The following is a 16,916-nucleotide window of genomic DNA, read 5'->3' as shown; positions in this document are numbered from 1 at the left end:
TCATAATCTGCCATGGCTAAATATTATTACTGTTAATAAATATATTAATATTATTACTCATAATGTGGCATGGCCAAATATTATTACTGTTAATAAATATATTAATATTATTATTCATAATCTGCCATGGCCAAATATTATTACTGTTAATAAATATATTAATATTATTACTCATAATGTGGCATTGCCACGTATTATTAGTTAATAAATATATTAATATTATTACTCATAATGTGGCATTGCCAAGTATTATTACTGTTAATTAATATATTAATATTATTACTCATAATGTGGCATGGCCAAATATTATTACTGTTAATAAATATATTAATATTATTACTCATAATGTGGCATGGCCAAATATTATTACTATTAATAAATATATTATTATTACTCATAATGTGGCATGGCCAAATATTATTACTGTTAATAAATATATTAATATTATTACTCATAATGTGGCATGGCCAAATATTATCACTGTTGATAAATATATTAATATTACTCATAATGTGGCATTGCCAAGTATTATTACTATTAATAAATATATTATTATTACTCTAATGTGGCATTGCCAAGTATTATTACTCTTAATAAATATATTAATATTATTATTAATAATGTGGCATTACCAAGTATTAGTACTGTTAATACATATATTATTATTACTCATAATGCGGCATTGGCAAGTATTATTACTGTTAATAAATATATTATTATTATTACTCATAATGTGGCATTGCCAAATATTATTACTATTAATAAATATATTAATATTACTCATAATGTGGCATTGCCAAATAATATTACTATTAATAAATATATTAATATTACTCATAATGTGGCATGGCCAAATATTATTGCTATTAATAAATATATTTTTATTACTCATAATGTGGCATTGCCAAATATTATTACTATTAATAAATATAGTATTATTACTCATAATGCGGCATTGCCAAATATTATCACTATTAATAAATATATTATTATTACTCATAATGTGGCATGGCCAAATATTATTACTATTAATAAATATATTATTATTACTCATAATGTGGCATTGTGAAGTATTATTACTGTTAATAAATATATTAATATTATTACTCATAATGTGGCATTGCCAAGTATTATTACTATTAATAAATATATTATTATTACTCATAATGTGGCATTGCCAAGTATTATTACTATTAATAAATATATTATCCTCACTCATAATGTGGCATTGCCAAATATTATTACTGTTATTAAATATGTTATTATTACTCACTAGCCGAAACCCGTGGAACATCCACGGAAGGGAGGATGTGGTGTATGGATAGAGTGTACCATTATGGATGGCATCGGGGATTTGCTTGTCCGAGTAAGAGTTAGGAAGAAAGATGAGAATGAAGAGTGCGTATATGAACGACAATCGCCGACACCGGCACAAACCACAAATGCAAATGGATTGTCCACTCAGTGGATGGCTTGCGTTCGCCTTCGCCTGTCCAATCAGCGGACGGCTTGCTTCACCTTCGCCCAGCAGACGCCAATACAATGGCGTCGTAAGATGGCGTCGTATCGGCAGTTAATCGGATGCTTTTGGGCCCCAACGTCGGCTAATTCAGATTTTTCGAGTATGGCTGTACGTGATAAACAAAGAGCGCGGTTCGTAGATCGTAAATCCATTAGTGCCGTGGGCATCGGGTCACTGGGTGCGGCGTAAAAGGGATAACAAAGTCGAGTCCTTACGCTATTATTATATAGATAATGTGGCATTGCCAAATATTATTACTGTTATTAAATATGATATTATTACTCATAATGTGGCATTCTGAAGTATTATTACTATTGATAAATATATTAATATTACTCATAATGTGGCATTGCCAAGTATTATTACTATTAATAAATATATTAATATTACTCAAAATGTGGCATTGCCAAGTATTATTACTATTAATAAATATATTATCCTCACTCATAATGTGGCATTGCCAAATATTATTACTGTTATTAAACATGTTATTATTACTCATAATGTGGCATGGCCAAATATTATTACTCTTAATAAATATATTATTATTACTAATAATGTACTATTACAGATCTTCTTTTTTTTCATACTGATCAGATGAAGTGTTATACTTGTCAAAATTCTGACATCAGAATGAAGACAACAGATACCATCATCATTAACCTATCTTATTCTGCATGGGGAGTACTTTACAATGAGCAATGGTCTATTTTTTTTCATTGAGCGGTTTTGGAGATATAGAGGTGTAACGTTTTTCCAAGATGGCTTCCGTACCAAGTGACCTATGACGTCATAATTATGAATAAAAAATTATACAGGGGGAGGTGCTGTTATGGTAATATTTCGTGTCAATCGGACCAATGGTTGCCAAGAAACTGAATTTTAAAAATGCAGACATGCACGCCACATGAACACAGCGATTGCCTAGCCTTGATCTTCGCTTCGCGTGTGCAGCGTATCTTAAAATTTTGCAAAATTGGACTGTGAGCCAATATGATTTTGGAGAATTAAGATATTTTTTGGAACTTAAAAATCATCACAGCCAGAACCTATTATTTTTAGATTTAAAATTTGAAATTACTTATTTGATCAGGATAAACTTACCTATACTAAACAGTAATAAATTAAAATGGCACTCCATAGAGCACATACCTTCGCCAGGTTGAACAATTTACATTTAGTATCCCACTGATAGGCCGGATTCGGATTCGGATCGTCACCAAAATCTAATAAATTCGTTCTTGTCACACACCCAACTTGTGCACTAAATGTTGTCCGAATCCATCCACATCGTTATGAGATATCCTGTCGACAGACAAACAAATAGACAGACAGACAGACAGCAGTGAAAACAACCTCCTTCCACCTTCGGTGGTGGATGTAATTACTTCTTCTTTTTTTTTTTAGATCGCACTTAAAAGCACATTTTTAGAAAAGGCTACATGAATTATGTGATTCAGATTGTGTAGATAATTCCTGCTCTTTACAATCATAACATTGCGATTATATAAGGCGAAACGAAAATAATTTTCAGCTTTAAAGCTCAGCTATATTTGTGGAATCTATGTGTTATTCCTGTTTCATTAAACCCTATTGTTTGTTCGAAAATGTTCTCTTGACACTTACGGGCAGCAAAATCTATTTTGTAGGCAATACCTGATGCCTCGAAGAGCCTTTGTGCCCCGTCCCACTTCTGCTGCAGACGCAGTACGGTAGCTTGAGTGGTGCGCACATCTGCCTTCGGGCAGTTGCACTCTTGGTGCGCTGGCAAGCAGCGGCACGTACAGACAGATGAACGGCACTCAAACCAACCTCGTGCGCCGCACAGTAAGTATGACAAGGCTGCTCGCACAAACGGCTCACGGACATATTCTGGCAGGATAGCTTGAAGGCCTGAGGCAAGGTGGAAGTGGGATGAAAAGTTCACAAGCAGAGAGAAAAGTCAGGAATAACAGAAAATATTAAGGGAGCGAGAAATGAGGCTGAAACGGATGATATGGATGTGGGATTTGAAGGGCGATGACAGGACACCGAGGGAATGCAAAAACGAGACGAGGAGTGAAGGATGGTGCTTGGAGAGGCGAGAGGAGGTTGAGAGAGGAAGTGCAGGAGTGGAGAATGTGAGAACATCAAATAAAAAGGTTATTCTGCAGCACCATGGTGTTTCTTCACTCTGCAAGCAACAGCTATTTCAAATCGCAAAGGGTTAAATATTTTGTTGTCTTCTGCACTATGCAATTGACTTTTGATGTTTTCTTTTTTCACCATCAAATAACAGGTTGCATGCTCAAAGTTTCAGGCTGAAATTACTGTTTTCAGGTTGGATTCAATTTTTTTTTAAACATATACTCAATTGCAAAACTCAAATGCTTACATGATATGCAAACCACACAAGCAAAGAAGTACATTGTAGTCATAGGGCAAATTAACAGAATATGTTGTCCATACATTCATTAAAAACTCTAAGATGAGCAGAAACCATCTCTGACCTCAATGGCAGCAGCAATATGATGTGACATTGGATTCCCGAGATGGGGGGCAACTCTCGGGGACATTTGAATCATTCCTCGAATCGTGCCAGCTCAGAACATTTGCACAAAATTTGCTTCCAGGCTTTTTCAGGTCTTTGCCCCTAGCTTTGTCACACCTTTCATTGATGCTATGAAATCCGTCAAATTCATCAAACTATTCCTGCACCAGACTGGCCTGATGGATACCTGGATTGTCATTCTGAATCACTCAATCATCAATTAGGTAAGGTAGCAGCATGGAAATTTGAACCTGATCTCGAGATACTCCTTGGATGCTATGTATCCTTTCATGAAGGTCCCAAACTGTGTGAACTGATCATTTCCTAGACCATTACTGTAATGCATGCTCAATGAGCTGATAGTAAGAGGTTTTCTTAGTACAGGCAAGCTTGAGATTTCTATCAAAAACTTAATTTCATTGTGATAATAAGCGGGTGGGTTGTGATTGCATACCTTTTTTTTAAAATACAGAATCGAGGCTCGTGTAAGAGCTAACACATTGAACATGAAAACATGCACAGACACATAAAACATACAATGAAGGGAGCGGGAGACAAGCGAGGGAAGGAGAGGGAAGCACACAATCACAACAGTAGAAAACAGGGACGTCGAGAGATCTGTGGGAAGGAGAGGGCTGGGGGAGGAGGGAGGGGTACACGGTATAAAGCAAATGAACACCAATTCGAATTTCACTCCAAGGAATTTCAGTAAAGAAGTTGGGGATTTAAAGACTGCGGATTTGGGGTGTTTTAACAGAGCGAGAAAAGATCAAGGTTTTGGATGGGAGAAGACAAGAGATGGTGGTGAACAGCTGTTTTAAAGACCTGGAGAGAGAGAGAGAGAGAGGGGTTGAAGAGAGTGTGGGAGTTTGTTCCAGAGGCAGGAGAATAGAGGAATGAAGGAGTGAAGGTGAGCAGACAGTCTTAATTTTGGCAGTTTCACCAAAGAGGGTTTCTGGCAGAACTTGTGCGTCCTGTAGGAATATTTGGAGGACAGAGCACGGACAGAGCAGGGGGAGCTAGGCCGGAGAGGAGTCGGTAGAAGAGAGAAAGACCACCAACCTGCCTGTGGTGAGAGAGAGTGAAAGGCCCTCAGAGTTAGCTTCATTGTGGGAGATTCCAATGATTCTGAAAGCTTTTGTTTCAACCGCGTGAAGCCGAGGTAGGTGTGAGGCAGGCGCACCAGCTCAGAGGGGAGAACAGTATTCCATTGAGCTGCGGATGAAACCTTTGTATGTGGTGTGGAGCTCAGAAGTGCCCAGAAAGGACTTCACATGATGGAGGATGCCCAGTCGGCGACTGGCTTTGGAGGCCAGCTTGGAAATGTGGTTTTCCCAGGAAAGATCATGGCCGATAGTGAGACCCAAAAGATTGAGCGACAGAACTTCTTCAAGAAGATTGTTCAGAAAGTAGATGGGAGCGTTGTCCAGACGGTATTTTTGGAGAGACATAGTGAGAGTGTGAGATTTTGCAGGATTGAAGGACACAAATTCCACTTTTTTGACCAGTTTGTGATTTTGTCTAGGTCTGCCAAGAGTGAGGAGGCTGCTGCCTGCCGATCTGAGGGTTGAGATATGGAGCGGCATGGAGTGGAGTCATCAGCAAAGAGATAGAGAGGATATTCCAGAGAGTCGGAAAGATCATTGATGAAGATCAGAAAAAGCACAGGGCCCAGAACGCTGCCTTGAGGAACTCCAGCCTGAACTCCAACCTTCCTCCACTCAACAGAACAGGAAGTGAGGAACTCAATTAATGAAGACCACACGTTGGCAGCGACCCATGAGGAAGTCCACAAGCCAATGGAAGTTTCCATGGATACCATAAGAGGTTTGGTGAGCAGGGCGGGGTGCCAGACCGTATCGAATGTCATGTGACATGTCAAGGGAGACAGCTCTGATTTCCTGTTTGGCATTGAGGACCTCCATCCATTGTTGAGACAACAGAAGCAGCATGTCCAGAGTATAGTGACCTGGTCTGAATCCAAATTGATGATCAGAGATCAATACTTTGGAGAAGTGGAATGATTTGATATCAGAAGCGATGATGGATTCCATGACTTTGCTGATAATTGGGAGCAGGCTGATTGGTGTGTAGTTGCAAGGATCTGTTTTTGCACCTTTCTTATGTAAAATGGTAATGTTGGCTGATTTCCAAGCAGATGGCAGATGACCATGAGAGGGTGAAGAGAACAGACAGAGGGTGAGATAGAGTGGCAGAGCAGGATTTTAGGACCCGAGGGCTGATGCCGTCTGGTCCAGTTGCAGAATCAGATTACTTCTTACAACAAGCGCACACACATTCTCAAGCACACTATGACACAACATCAGATTGTAGAGAAAATACTTTTTTGACGCTGAAATTTTGTTCAAGCCAATGATATTGTCCATGTATTGGTAGCAAGTTCAAGCTATTGATATTGTCCATGACAACATGCCATGAACATGCCATGTATCAGGAGGAAATTCAAGCTATTTTTATTGTCCATGTATCAGGAAGAAATTCAAGCTATTGATATTGTGCATGTTTCGGGAGAAAATTTAAGACATTGATATTGTCCATGTATCGGGACAAAACCTGCCCTGCGGGGAAAAATGGCCTCTAAATATGGTTCTTCTATCGGGAGCACGTTCAAGCTATTGATATTGTTCATATATTGGGTGCATGTTCAAGCTATTGATATTGTTCATGTATGATGAGAAATTTCAAGCTATTGATGTTGTCCATGTATCAGGAGAAAATTCAAGCTATTGATATTGTGGGAGTTTCAAGCTATTGATATTGTGTGGGAGTGTCGGGAGGAAATTCAAGCTATTCATATTGTCAATGTATCGGGACCGCGTTCAAGCTATTGTTATTGTCCATGTATCAGAAGGAAATTCAAGCTATTGATATTGTGGGAGTTTCAAGATGTTGTTATTGTCAATGTATCGGAAGGAAATTCAAGCTATTGATATTGTTCATGTATCGGGAAGAACTTCAAGCTATTGATATTGTCCATGTATTGGGAGGAAATTCAAGCTATTTATATTGTCCATGTATCAGGAGGAAATTCAAGCGATAGATATTGTCCATGTTTCGGGAGCACGTACAAGCTATTGATATTGCTCATGTATCAGGAGGAAATTCAAGCCATTGATATTGTCTATGTTTCGGGAGGAAATTCAAGGTATTGATATTGTCCATGTATCGGGAGGAAATTCAAGCGATTGTTATTGTCCATGTATCGGAAGGAATTTCAAGCTATTGATATTGTTCATGTATCAGGAGCACGTTCAAGCTATTGATATTGTTCATGTATCGGGAAGCACTTCAAGCTATTGATATTGTCCATGTATCAGGAGGAAATTCAAGCTATTGATATTGTTCATGTATTGGGAGGAAATTCAATCTATTGATATTGTTCATGTATCAGGAGGAAATTCAAGCTATTGATATTGTTCATGTATCAGGAGGAAATTCAAGCTATTGATATTGTTCATGTATCAGGAGGAAATTCAAGCTATTGATATTGTCCATGTATCGGGAGGAAATTCAAGCTATTGATATTGTTCATGTATCGGGAGCACGTTCAAGCTATTGATATTGTTCATGTATCGGGAGCACGTTCAAGCCATAGATATTGTCCATGTATCGGGAGCACATTCAAGCTATTGCTATTGTCCATGTATCGGGAGCACGTTCAAGCTATAGATATTGTCCATGTATCGGGAGCACGTTCAAGCTATTGATATTGTCCATGTATCGGGAGCAAGTTTAAGCTATTGATATTGTCCATGTATCAGGAGGAAATTCAAGCTATTGATATTGCTCATGTATCAGGAGCATGTGCAAGCTGTTTATATTGTCCATGTATTGGGAGCACGTTCAAGCTATTGATATTGTCCATGTATTGGGAGCACGTTCAAGCTATTGATATTGTTCATGTATCAGGAGGAAATTCAAGCAATTGATAGTGTCCTTGTATCAGGAGGAAATTCAAGCGATTGATATTGTCCATGTATCAGGAGGAAATTCAAGCTATTGATATTGTCCATGTATCAGGAGGAAATTCAAGCTATTGATATTGTCCATGTATCAGGAGGAAATTCAAGCTATTGATATTGTCCATGTATCAGGAGGAAATTCAAGCTATTGATATTGTCCATGTATCAGGAGGAAATTCAAGCTATATATATTGTCCATGTATCAGGAGGAAATTCAAGCTGTTGATATTGTTCATGTATCAGGAGAAAACTCGAGCTATTGATATTGTTCATGTATCAGGAGGAAATTGAAGCTATTGATATTGTCCATGTATCGGGAGCACGTTCAAGCTATTGATATTGTCCATGTATCAGGAGGAAATTCAAGCTATTGAGATTGTCCATGTATCAGGAGGAAATTCAAGATATTGATATTGTCCATGTATCGGGAGGAAATTCAAGCTATTGATATTGTCCATGTATCGGGAGCACGTTCAAGCTATTGATATTGTCCATTCATCAGGAGGAAATTCAAGCTATTGATATTGTCCATGTATCAGGAGGAAATTCAAGCTATTGATATTGTCCATGTATCGGGAGGAAATTCAAGCTATTGATATTGTCCATGTATCGGGAGGAAATTCAAGCTATTGATATTGTCCATGTATCGGTGGGAAATTCAAGCTATTGATATTGTCCATGTATCAGGAGGAAATTCAAGTTATTGATATTGGCCATGTATCAGGAGGAAATTCAAGCTATTGATATTGTCCATGTATCAGGAGGAAATTCAAGTTATTGACATTGTCCATGTATCAGGAGGAAATTCAAGTTATTGATATTGTCCATGTATCAGGAGGAAATTCAAGCTATTGATATTGTCCATGTATCGGGAGGAAATTCAAGCTATTGATATTGTCCATTTATCAGTAGGAAATTCAAGCTATTGAGATTGGCCATGTATCAGGAGGAAATTCAAGCTATTGATATTGTCCATGTATCGGGAGGAAATTCAAGTTATTGACATTGTCCATGTATCAGGAGGAAATTCAAGTTATTGATATTGTCCATGTATCAGGAGGAAATTCAAGCTATTGATATTGTCCATGTATCGGGAGGAAATTCAAGCTATTGATATTGTCCATGTATCAGGAGGAAATTCAAGCTATTGATATTGGCCATGTATCAGGAGGAAATTCAAGTTATTGACATTGTCCATGTATCAGGAGGAAATTCAAGTTATTGATATTGTCCATGTATCAGGAGGAAATTCAAGCTATTGATATTGTCCATGTATCGGGAGGAAATTCAAGCTATTGATATTGTCCATTTATCAGGAGGAAATTCAAGCTATTGATATTGTCCATGTATCAGGAGGAAATTCAAGCTATTGATATTGTCCATGTATCGGTGGGAAATTCAAGCTATTGATATTTGTCCATGTATCGGGAGGAAATTCAAGCTATTGATATTGTCCATGTATCGGGCGGAAATTCAAGCTATTGATATTGTACATGTATCGGAAGGAAATTCAAGCTATTGATATTGTTCATGTATCAGGAGCACGTTCAAGCTATTGATATTGTTCATGTATCGGGAAGAACTTCAAGCTCTTGATATTGTCTATGTATCGGGAGGAAATTCAAGCTATCGATATTGTCCATGTATCAGGAGGAAATTCAAGCGATAGATATTGTCCATATATAAGGAGGAAATTCAAGCTATTGATATTGTCCATGTATTGGGAGCACGTTCAAGCTATTGATATTGTCCATGTATCAGGTGGAAATACAAGCTATTGATATTGTCCATGTATCAGGTGGAAATTCAAGCTATTGATATTGTCCATGTATCAAGAGGAAATTCAAGCTATTGATATTGTCCATGTATCAGGTGGAAATTCAAGCTATTGATATTGTCCACGTATCAGGAGGAAATTCAAGCTATTGATATTGTCCACGTATCAGGAGGAAATTCAAGCAATTGATATTGTCCATGTATCGGGAGGAAATTCAAGCTATTGATATTGTCAATTTATCAGGAGGAAATTCAAGCTATTGATATTGTCCATGTATCAGGAGGAAATTCAAGCTATTGATATTGTCCATGTATCGGTGGGAAATTCAAGCTATTGATATTGTCCATGTATCGGGAGGAAATTCAAGCTATTGATATTGTCCATGTATCGGGCGGAAATTCAAGCTATTGATATTGTCCATTTATCAGGAGGAAATTCAAGCTATTGATATTGTCCATGTATCAGGAGGAAATTCAAGCTATTGATATTGTCCATGTATCGGGAGGAAATTCAAGCTATTGATATTGTCCATTTATCAGGAGGAAATTCAAGCTATTGATATTGTCCATGTATCAGGAGGAAATTCAAGCTATTGATATTGTCCATGTATCGGTGGGAAATTCAAGCTATTGATATTGTCCATGTATCGGGCGGAAATTCAAGCTATTGATATTGTACATGTATCGGGCGGAAATTCAAGCTATTGATATTGTACATGTATCGGAAGGAAATTCAAGCTATTGATATTGTTCATGTATCAGGAGCACGTTCAAGCTATTGCTATTGTTCATGTATCGGGAAGAACTTCAAGCTCTTGATATTGTCTATGTATCGGGAGGAAATTCAAGCTATTGATATTGTCCATGTATCAGGAGGAAATTCAAGCGATAGATATTGTCCATATATAAGGAGGAAATTCAAGCTATTGATATTGTCCATGTATTGGGAGCACGTTCAAGCTATTGATATTGTCCATGTATCAGGTGGAAATACAAGCTATTGATATTGTCCATGTATCAGGTGGAAATTCAAGCTATTGATATTGTCCATGTATCAGGAGGAAATTCAAGCTATTGATATTGTCCATGTATCAGGAGGAAATCAAGCTATTGATATTGTCCATGTATCAGGAGGAAATTCAAGCTATTGATATTGTCCATGTATCAGGTGGAAATTCAAGCTATTGATATTGTCCACGTATCAGGAGGAAATTCAAGCTATTGATATTGTCCACGTATCAGGAGGAAATTCAAGCTATTGATATTGTCCATGTATCGGGAGGAAATTCAAGCTATTGATATTGTCCATGTATCGGGAGGAAATTCAAGCTATTGATATTGTCCACGTATCAGGAGGAAATTCAAGCTATTGATATTGTCCATGTATCGGGAGGAAATTCAAGCTATGGATATTGTCCACGTATCAGGAGGAAATTCAAGCTATTGATATTGTCCATGTATCAGGAGGAAATTCAATACTTGATATTGTCCATGTGAACAGGAAGTAACATCATTGATTGTCAAAGCATTGTGGGTAAAACCCAGGTTGTGGCCTACATCATTCGTCATGTGTGCTATAGAACAGAGGTGTCCAATTAACTTCCTTGTAAAGGAGAACATGAAACCGCCTGAAATTGACAGGAGACTACACAATTCTATGAAGCATGTCTTTCTCGTGGTGCAGGGAGCCTGATTAAACGGTGCAGAGAGTTCAAAAATAGCTGTAAATTGTGAACAATCTTGGGTATTCTCAAATACAACCCAATGCTGTTGGTCCGTCATCAAGCAAGCAATAAACGTGTTGAAAATCCAATTGGTGAAAATGACTGGAATACTGCGCATTGAATTGGTGAGAAGAATTGCATGTCTGTTTTATAACAAGGCTAATAACGCAAGGTGAGGATGAAAGTATCTCATCTTTGGTGAAAAGGCAACACCTGTGGCCATTGTAATAATAATAATAATATGAGTTTGCTGACAAGGAACTTCAATGCAAGAAGAGGCCATTAGGCCCAAGAAAAATGCGTCATTATTACCAACTTATAGTTGCTTGTCCGTGCTCCATCCATTTTTTAATGCTCAGCATCAAGCACAGAAACAGCAGGAAACATTCTTAAAGTCTTTGGTATGAGGTTGGAACTGCTGACCTCCCACATACCCGAACCAAAATCTAATGGGCTTGTTCTTGTCATTCAACCAAATCATCCACCAGGTTTTAATATAACCCATCCACAACTTTTTGAAATAACATGCTCTACATGGATTTTGGCTCGCTCTCTCAATCGTGTGAAAAAACTCTTTAAAAAAAAAAAAAAATCTTGCATCCGGATGTGGGTCCGGATCTTCACGAAAATCGAATTAATTTGGCTTTGTTACACAACCAACCAGTCCATCAAGTGTCATCTGAAGCCATCCATAACTCTGAGATATCCTGCTATATATACAGTACCTGGAGAAAGTATTCACACCCCTTCAATTTCCACACATTTTGTTGCGTTACACCCTGAATTTAAAATGGATTAAATTGATTTTTTTTTTGTCACTGATTTACACATAATACCCCATAATGTAAAAGTGGAAATTTTCTTTTAGAATCTTTTACAAATTAATTTAACATGAAAAGCTCAAATGTCTTCAGTCAATAAGTATTCAACCCCTTTGCTATGACACTCCAAATTGAGCTCAGCTGCATCCAATTTCCTTTGATCATCATTGAGATGTCTCTACAACTTGATTGGAGTTCACCTGTGGAGATTTCAATTGAATGGACATGATTTAGAATGAATTACGGCTTTATTTATAAGGCCCCACAGTTGAAAATGCATGTCAGAGCAAAAACACGACCAGGAAGTCCAAAGAACTGTCCATAGAACTCCGAGATAGAATTGTGAAGAGGCATAGACATGGGGAAGGGAATAAAACAATTTCTAGAATGTTGAAAGTTCCCAAGAGCACAATGAGCTCCATCGTTAGGAAATGGAAAGAATATGGAACTACCGAGACTCTTCCTAGTGCTGGCCGTCCGACCAAACTAAGCAACCAGGCAAGAATCTTTGTCAAGGAGGTGACCAAGAACCCAATAACCAATCTGATAGAACTAAAGAGTTCCTTGTCTGAGATGGGACAACCTGCCGGAAGGACAACAGTCGCTGCAGCACTTCACAAAACTAGGCTTTATGGGAGAGTGGCCAGATGGAAGCCACTACTGATAAAAAGGCGCATGCCTGTAAACAGCACACCTGTAGTTTGCATAAAGGCACCTGAAAGACTTTCAGAGAATGATGCAAAATATCCTGTGGTCTGAAGAGATGAAAATTGAACTCTTTGGCCTGAACACAAAGTGCTACATCTGACAGAAACCAACCACAGAAAATCACCCATCTAACACCATCTCTACCATGAAGCACTGAAGCATGCATGTGGCAGCATCATGCTATGGGGATGCTTTTCAGTGGCAGGGACTGTGAGGCTTGTAAGGATAGAGGGAGCAATTGATGGAGCCAAATACAGGCAAATCCTTGAGGAGAACATGCTTCAGAGGGCAAAAGACCTTAGACTTGGTTAAAAATTTACATTCCAACAGGACAATGACCCCAAGCATATAGGTAAAGAAACACTGGAATGGCTTCAGAACAAAACGTGAAAGTCCTTCAGTGGCCCAGTCAAAGCCCAGACTTGAATCCCATTGAGAATCTGTAGAAAGACTTGAAGATTGCTGTTCACCGACGCTACACATCCAACTTGACGGAGCTTTAGCAAATCTGCAAGGAAGAATGGGAGAAACTCCACAAATGCAGATGTGCAAAGCTGATACAGACATACCCAAGAGGATTCAATGCTGTAATCGCTGCCAAATGTGCTTCCACGAAGTAATGACTCAGGGGGTTGAATACTTATGCAAATTAGATATTTCTGTGTGTCATTTTTATTTACTTGGTCCAATGGTACCAAGCTTCTGCCATGGCTTGGCCATGATGCTCTCTATTAAATTTCCCTCTGCCCTCAACCAACTCTCTCCACACTCCAACCAATTCCACCTTACTGATATCCCTCTTCACACAATCCTCCCATCTCAACCATGGTCTACCACTTTTCCTTCACACAATCCTCCCATCTCAACCACGGTCTACCACTTTTCCTTCTTCCTTCCTCCTTTAACCTATCCGCTATCTTTGCCATTCGATCTTCCCCCATGCGCATCAAATGTTCAGCCCCTCCCAACTGGCATTTCACCAATTTCCTGTCAAGCACCAATCTCCTCCCTCAGTTCATTCATCCTCCATCTATCCACCCTCTTCAATCCTGCAATCCTCTTCATGCAGTTGTTGTCGCAAACCTGCATCCTCTGTTGTTGTCTTTCTGTAAGTTCCACCATTTCCAAACCATAAAGGTAGGTCGGCATGACACACAACATCAGAACCATCCCTTTAAATTTCCTTGCTATCTACCTGTCTGCCAATTAATCCCTCCAACCTCCTCCACACATTCACACCCACCTGCATCCTCCTCCACACCTCTGCCTCTGACTTACCATCCCTGATCACTTCCCCCACAGATGCAGTTTACCTTAATTGTTTTACATTACTATCATCACCTGAAGCAAGCACTCCATTCATGTTTGTTTGTGTTACATCGATTTATCTGAATTGTTGCGCAGTTGGTTTGAAATATATATAACAAGTGCCATCTGCAAATGTAAAGCAAAGCTACAGACTAGTTTCACCATTATTTGGGCTCATCAGGAAAACATATGCTGTTCAATTCATTAGTGAAATTAAAGACTTTTATATGTGTTATTTTATGGTTAATGATACACCCATAACTGGAAAAAAAACTCATCAACTATCCCTAGATGTGGTTAGGCCTTTATTATTAACTAGCCGAAACCCGTGGAACATCCACGGAAGGGAGGATGTGGTGTATGGATAGAGTGTACCATTATGGATGGCATAGGGGAGCGCTCATGGGATCTTCTTCTTCCGTTAAGCTCCAATTTTTTCTCTTTAAGTTAAGTCCAATCAGTCCTCTCTGCTCGAAGTGCTCAGGCCATGCCTTCCCGCTCTCATACTTTTATCGCCGTTCGGTGTAGAAAGGGATTGACATATCGTTCGTCTGTTTCAGCTCGTTATCTTTAAGCTTCCTTACGTCTCGCCACCTGCTACACCTCTCTGAGTTACGAGGATTTATGCAACGCACCCCGAGTATCGCAACATCACTCCATTGAACTTTATTAAAATGATGATAAAGACGTTTCCTTATATAGCCTAATTTAAAATGTTCAAGGGAATAAAAAGACCATTTGGTTCACACCACCCATGTTCACAGCACTCGACTGTCCAATCAGCGGACGGCTTGCTTCGCCTTCGCCCAGCAGACGCCAATACGATGGCGTCGTAAGATGGCGTCGTATCGGCAGTTAATCGGATGCTTTTGGGCCCCAATGTCGGCTAATTCAGATTTTCGAGTATGGATGTACATGATAAACAAAGAGCGCGGTTCGTAGATCGTAAATCCATTAGTGCCGTGGGCATAGGGGCACTGGGTGCGGCGTAAAAGGGATAACAAAGACGAGTCCTTACGCTATTATTATATCGATAACACACACACACACACACACACACACACACACACACAGGCCATCCGGGGTTCGATGACGATCCTGAAAAGAGCCCTTGGTACAAAGCTCTGAAAAAGTTGAACAGCTTTGTCCATGAACCGTGATACCTTTCTGAAGAGGAGGTGGATACTTTGGGTCCTCAGAGGACTCCATTCCACCTCCTGAAACCCGCAAATGGAGATAACAACCAACAATACACACGAACGCAATCATTATGATGGAAATAAATGGCAGGAGTTGAGACAGAGACAGAGATGTACAACAACACAACAACAACAGGCATTTTAAGGCCATTTTCCCTGCAAGAGCGGGGGTTAGCCTTGCGGTCCCCATGACAATCTTCTCCATTTTGTCCTATTTTCTGCATCTCTCCTTGATAACCCCCTTGCCCGCATTTCTTCTTCCACCATCTTTAGCCAAGTCTTTCTCGGTCTTCCCCGTCCTCTACTTCCTTCTACATTTATTTCCATCACTCTTCTCAACCAGTCACCTTCATCCTTCCTCAACACATGACCAAACCATCTCAAACTGTTTCTCTTCACAGCATCAATCACAGGCTCTATTCCCATCCTCTTTTGCAATTCATCATTTGTCTTCCTCTCTCTCAACGATACTCCACACATCCACCGAACCATTCGCATTTCCACCCTTTCCAGCCTTCGTTGCTGCTCGACATTCATTACCCATGTGTCGCTCCCATAAATCATAACACTTCTTACACATGCAGCATACACCTTTCCCTTCAGCTTCAACGACACTCCCCTCCTCATCAGCACACCACTCAGTTCCCGAAAATTCTTCCATGCACATCTCACTCCAGCAACCGTTGCCGAGTCTGATCCACCTTCTCCATTCAGCATGTCTCCAAGGTAACAAAATGTTTTCACACCTTCCAGCTTCACACCGTCTCCAAGATCCAACTCAACATTTCCTCCATCTGCAGCTCCCTCTGTGCACACCTTACACTTGAATGTAACTGCCACACTGGTTAATGACCCTCTCAAACCACTACATTTTTGATGAACCCACTCAGCGCACATTGTACATTGAATGGAATTCACTCCGACACCCTTCCTGCACACAGCACACGGCCACTTCCCAGTTCTTTCCACCTCACCACATGCTTTACCAATTGCCATCACCTTCGTTTTTTCCGATATTCACCTTCAGACCTTTTGTCTCCATACATTCCTTCCACTTGTTCATCTTCTCCTTCAGTCCATACATACTTTCGGCAATCAACACAAGATCATCTGCGTACAACAATTCCCACGGTAAACCCTCCTTTACGTTCCGAGCCAGCACCTCCATCACAGCTACAAATAGTAGTGGACTTAGTACCGATCCCTGATGCACTCCCACCTTCACCTCAAACTCACCACTGTTCCCGTCCTTCGTCCTCTACAGCTGTGTGCGCTCTTTTGTATATTGCCATCACTACTCTGATAAACCATTCCTCCACTCCTAACTTCCTCAATGCCCATGTCA

The 16,916-nt window shown here is 39.5% G+C and overlaps 1 protein-coding gene across 1 annotated transcript in view; it reads right to left on the bottom strand.

Moving 5' to 3' along the window:
• The window catches only part of LOC137438416 (BMP/retinoic acid-inducible neural-specific protein 2-like), a 395,787-nt gene that overhangs the window by 252,186 nt on the left and 126,685 nt on the right, over window positions 1-16,916 (bottom strand). Inside the window, exon 5 of the mRNA XM_068133537.2 lies at window positions 3,179-3,415. Coding sequence (XP_067989638.2) covers window positions 3,179-3,415 — 237 coding nt within the window. The remainder of the gene's footprint in view (window positions 1-3,178; window positions 3,416-16,916) is intronic.

The sequence above is a fragment of the Myxine glutinosa genome, chromosome 13, assembly GCF_964187855.1.
Source record: "Myxine glutinosa chromosome 13, kmMyxGlut1.1, whole genome shotgun sequence".
Lineage (NCBI taxonomy): Eukaryota > Metazoa > Chordata > Myxini > Myxiniformes > Myxinidae > Myxine > Myxine glutinosa.
Note: the sequence above shows the minus strand (reverse complement) of the source record. Positions and strands in the feature narration are given on the sequence as shown.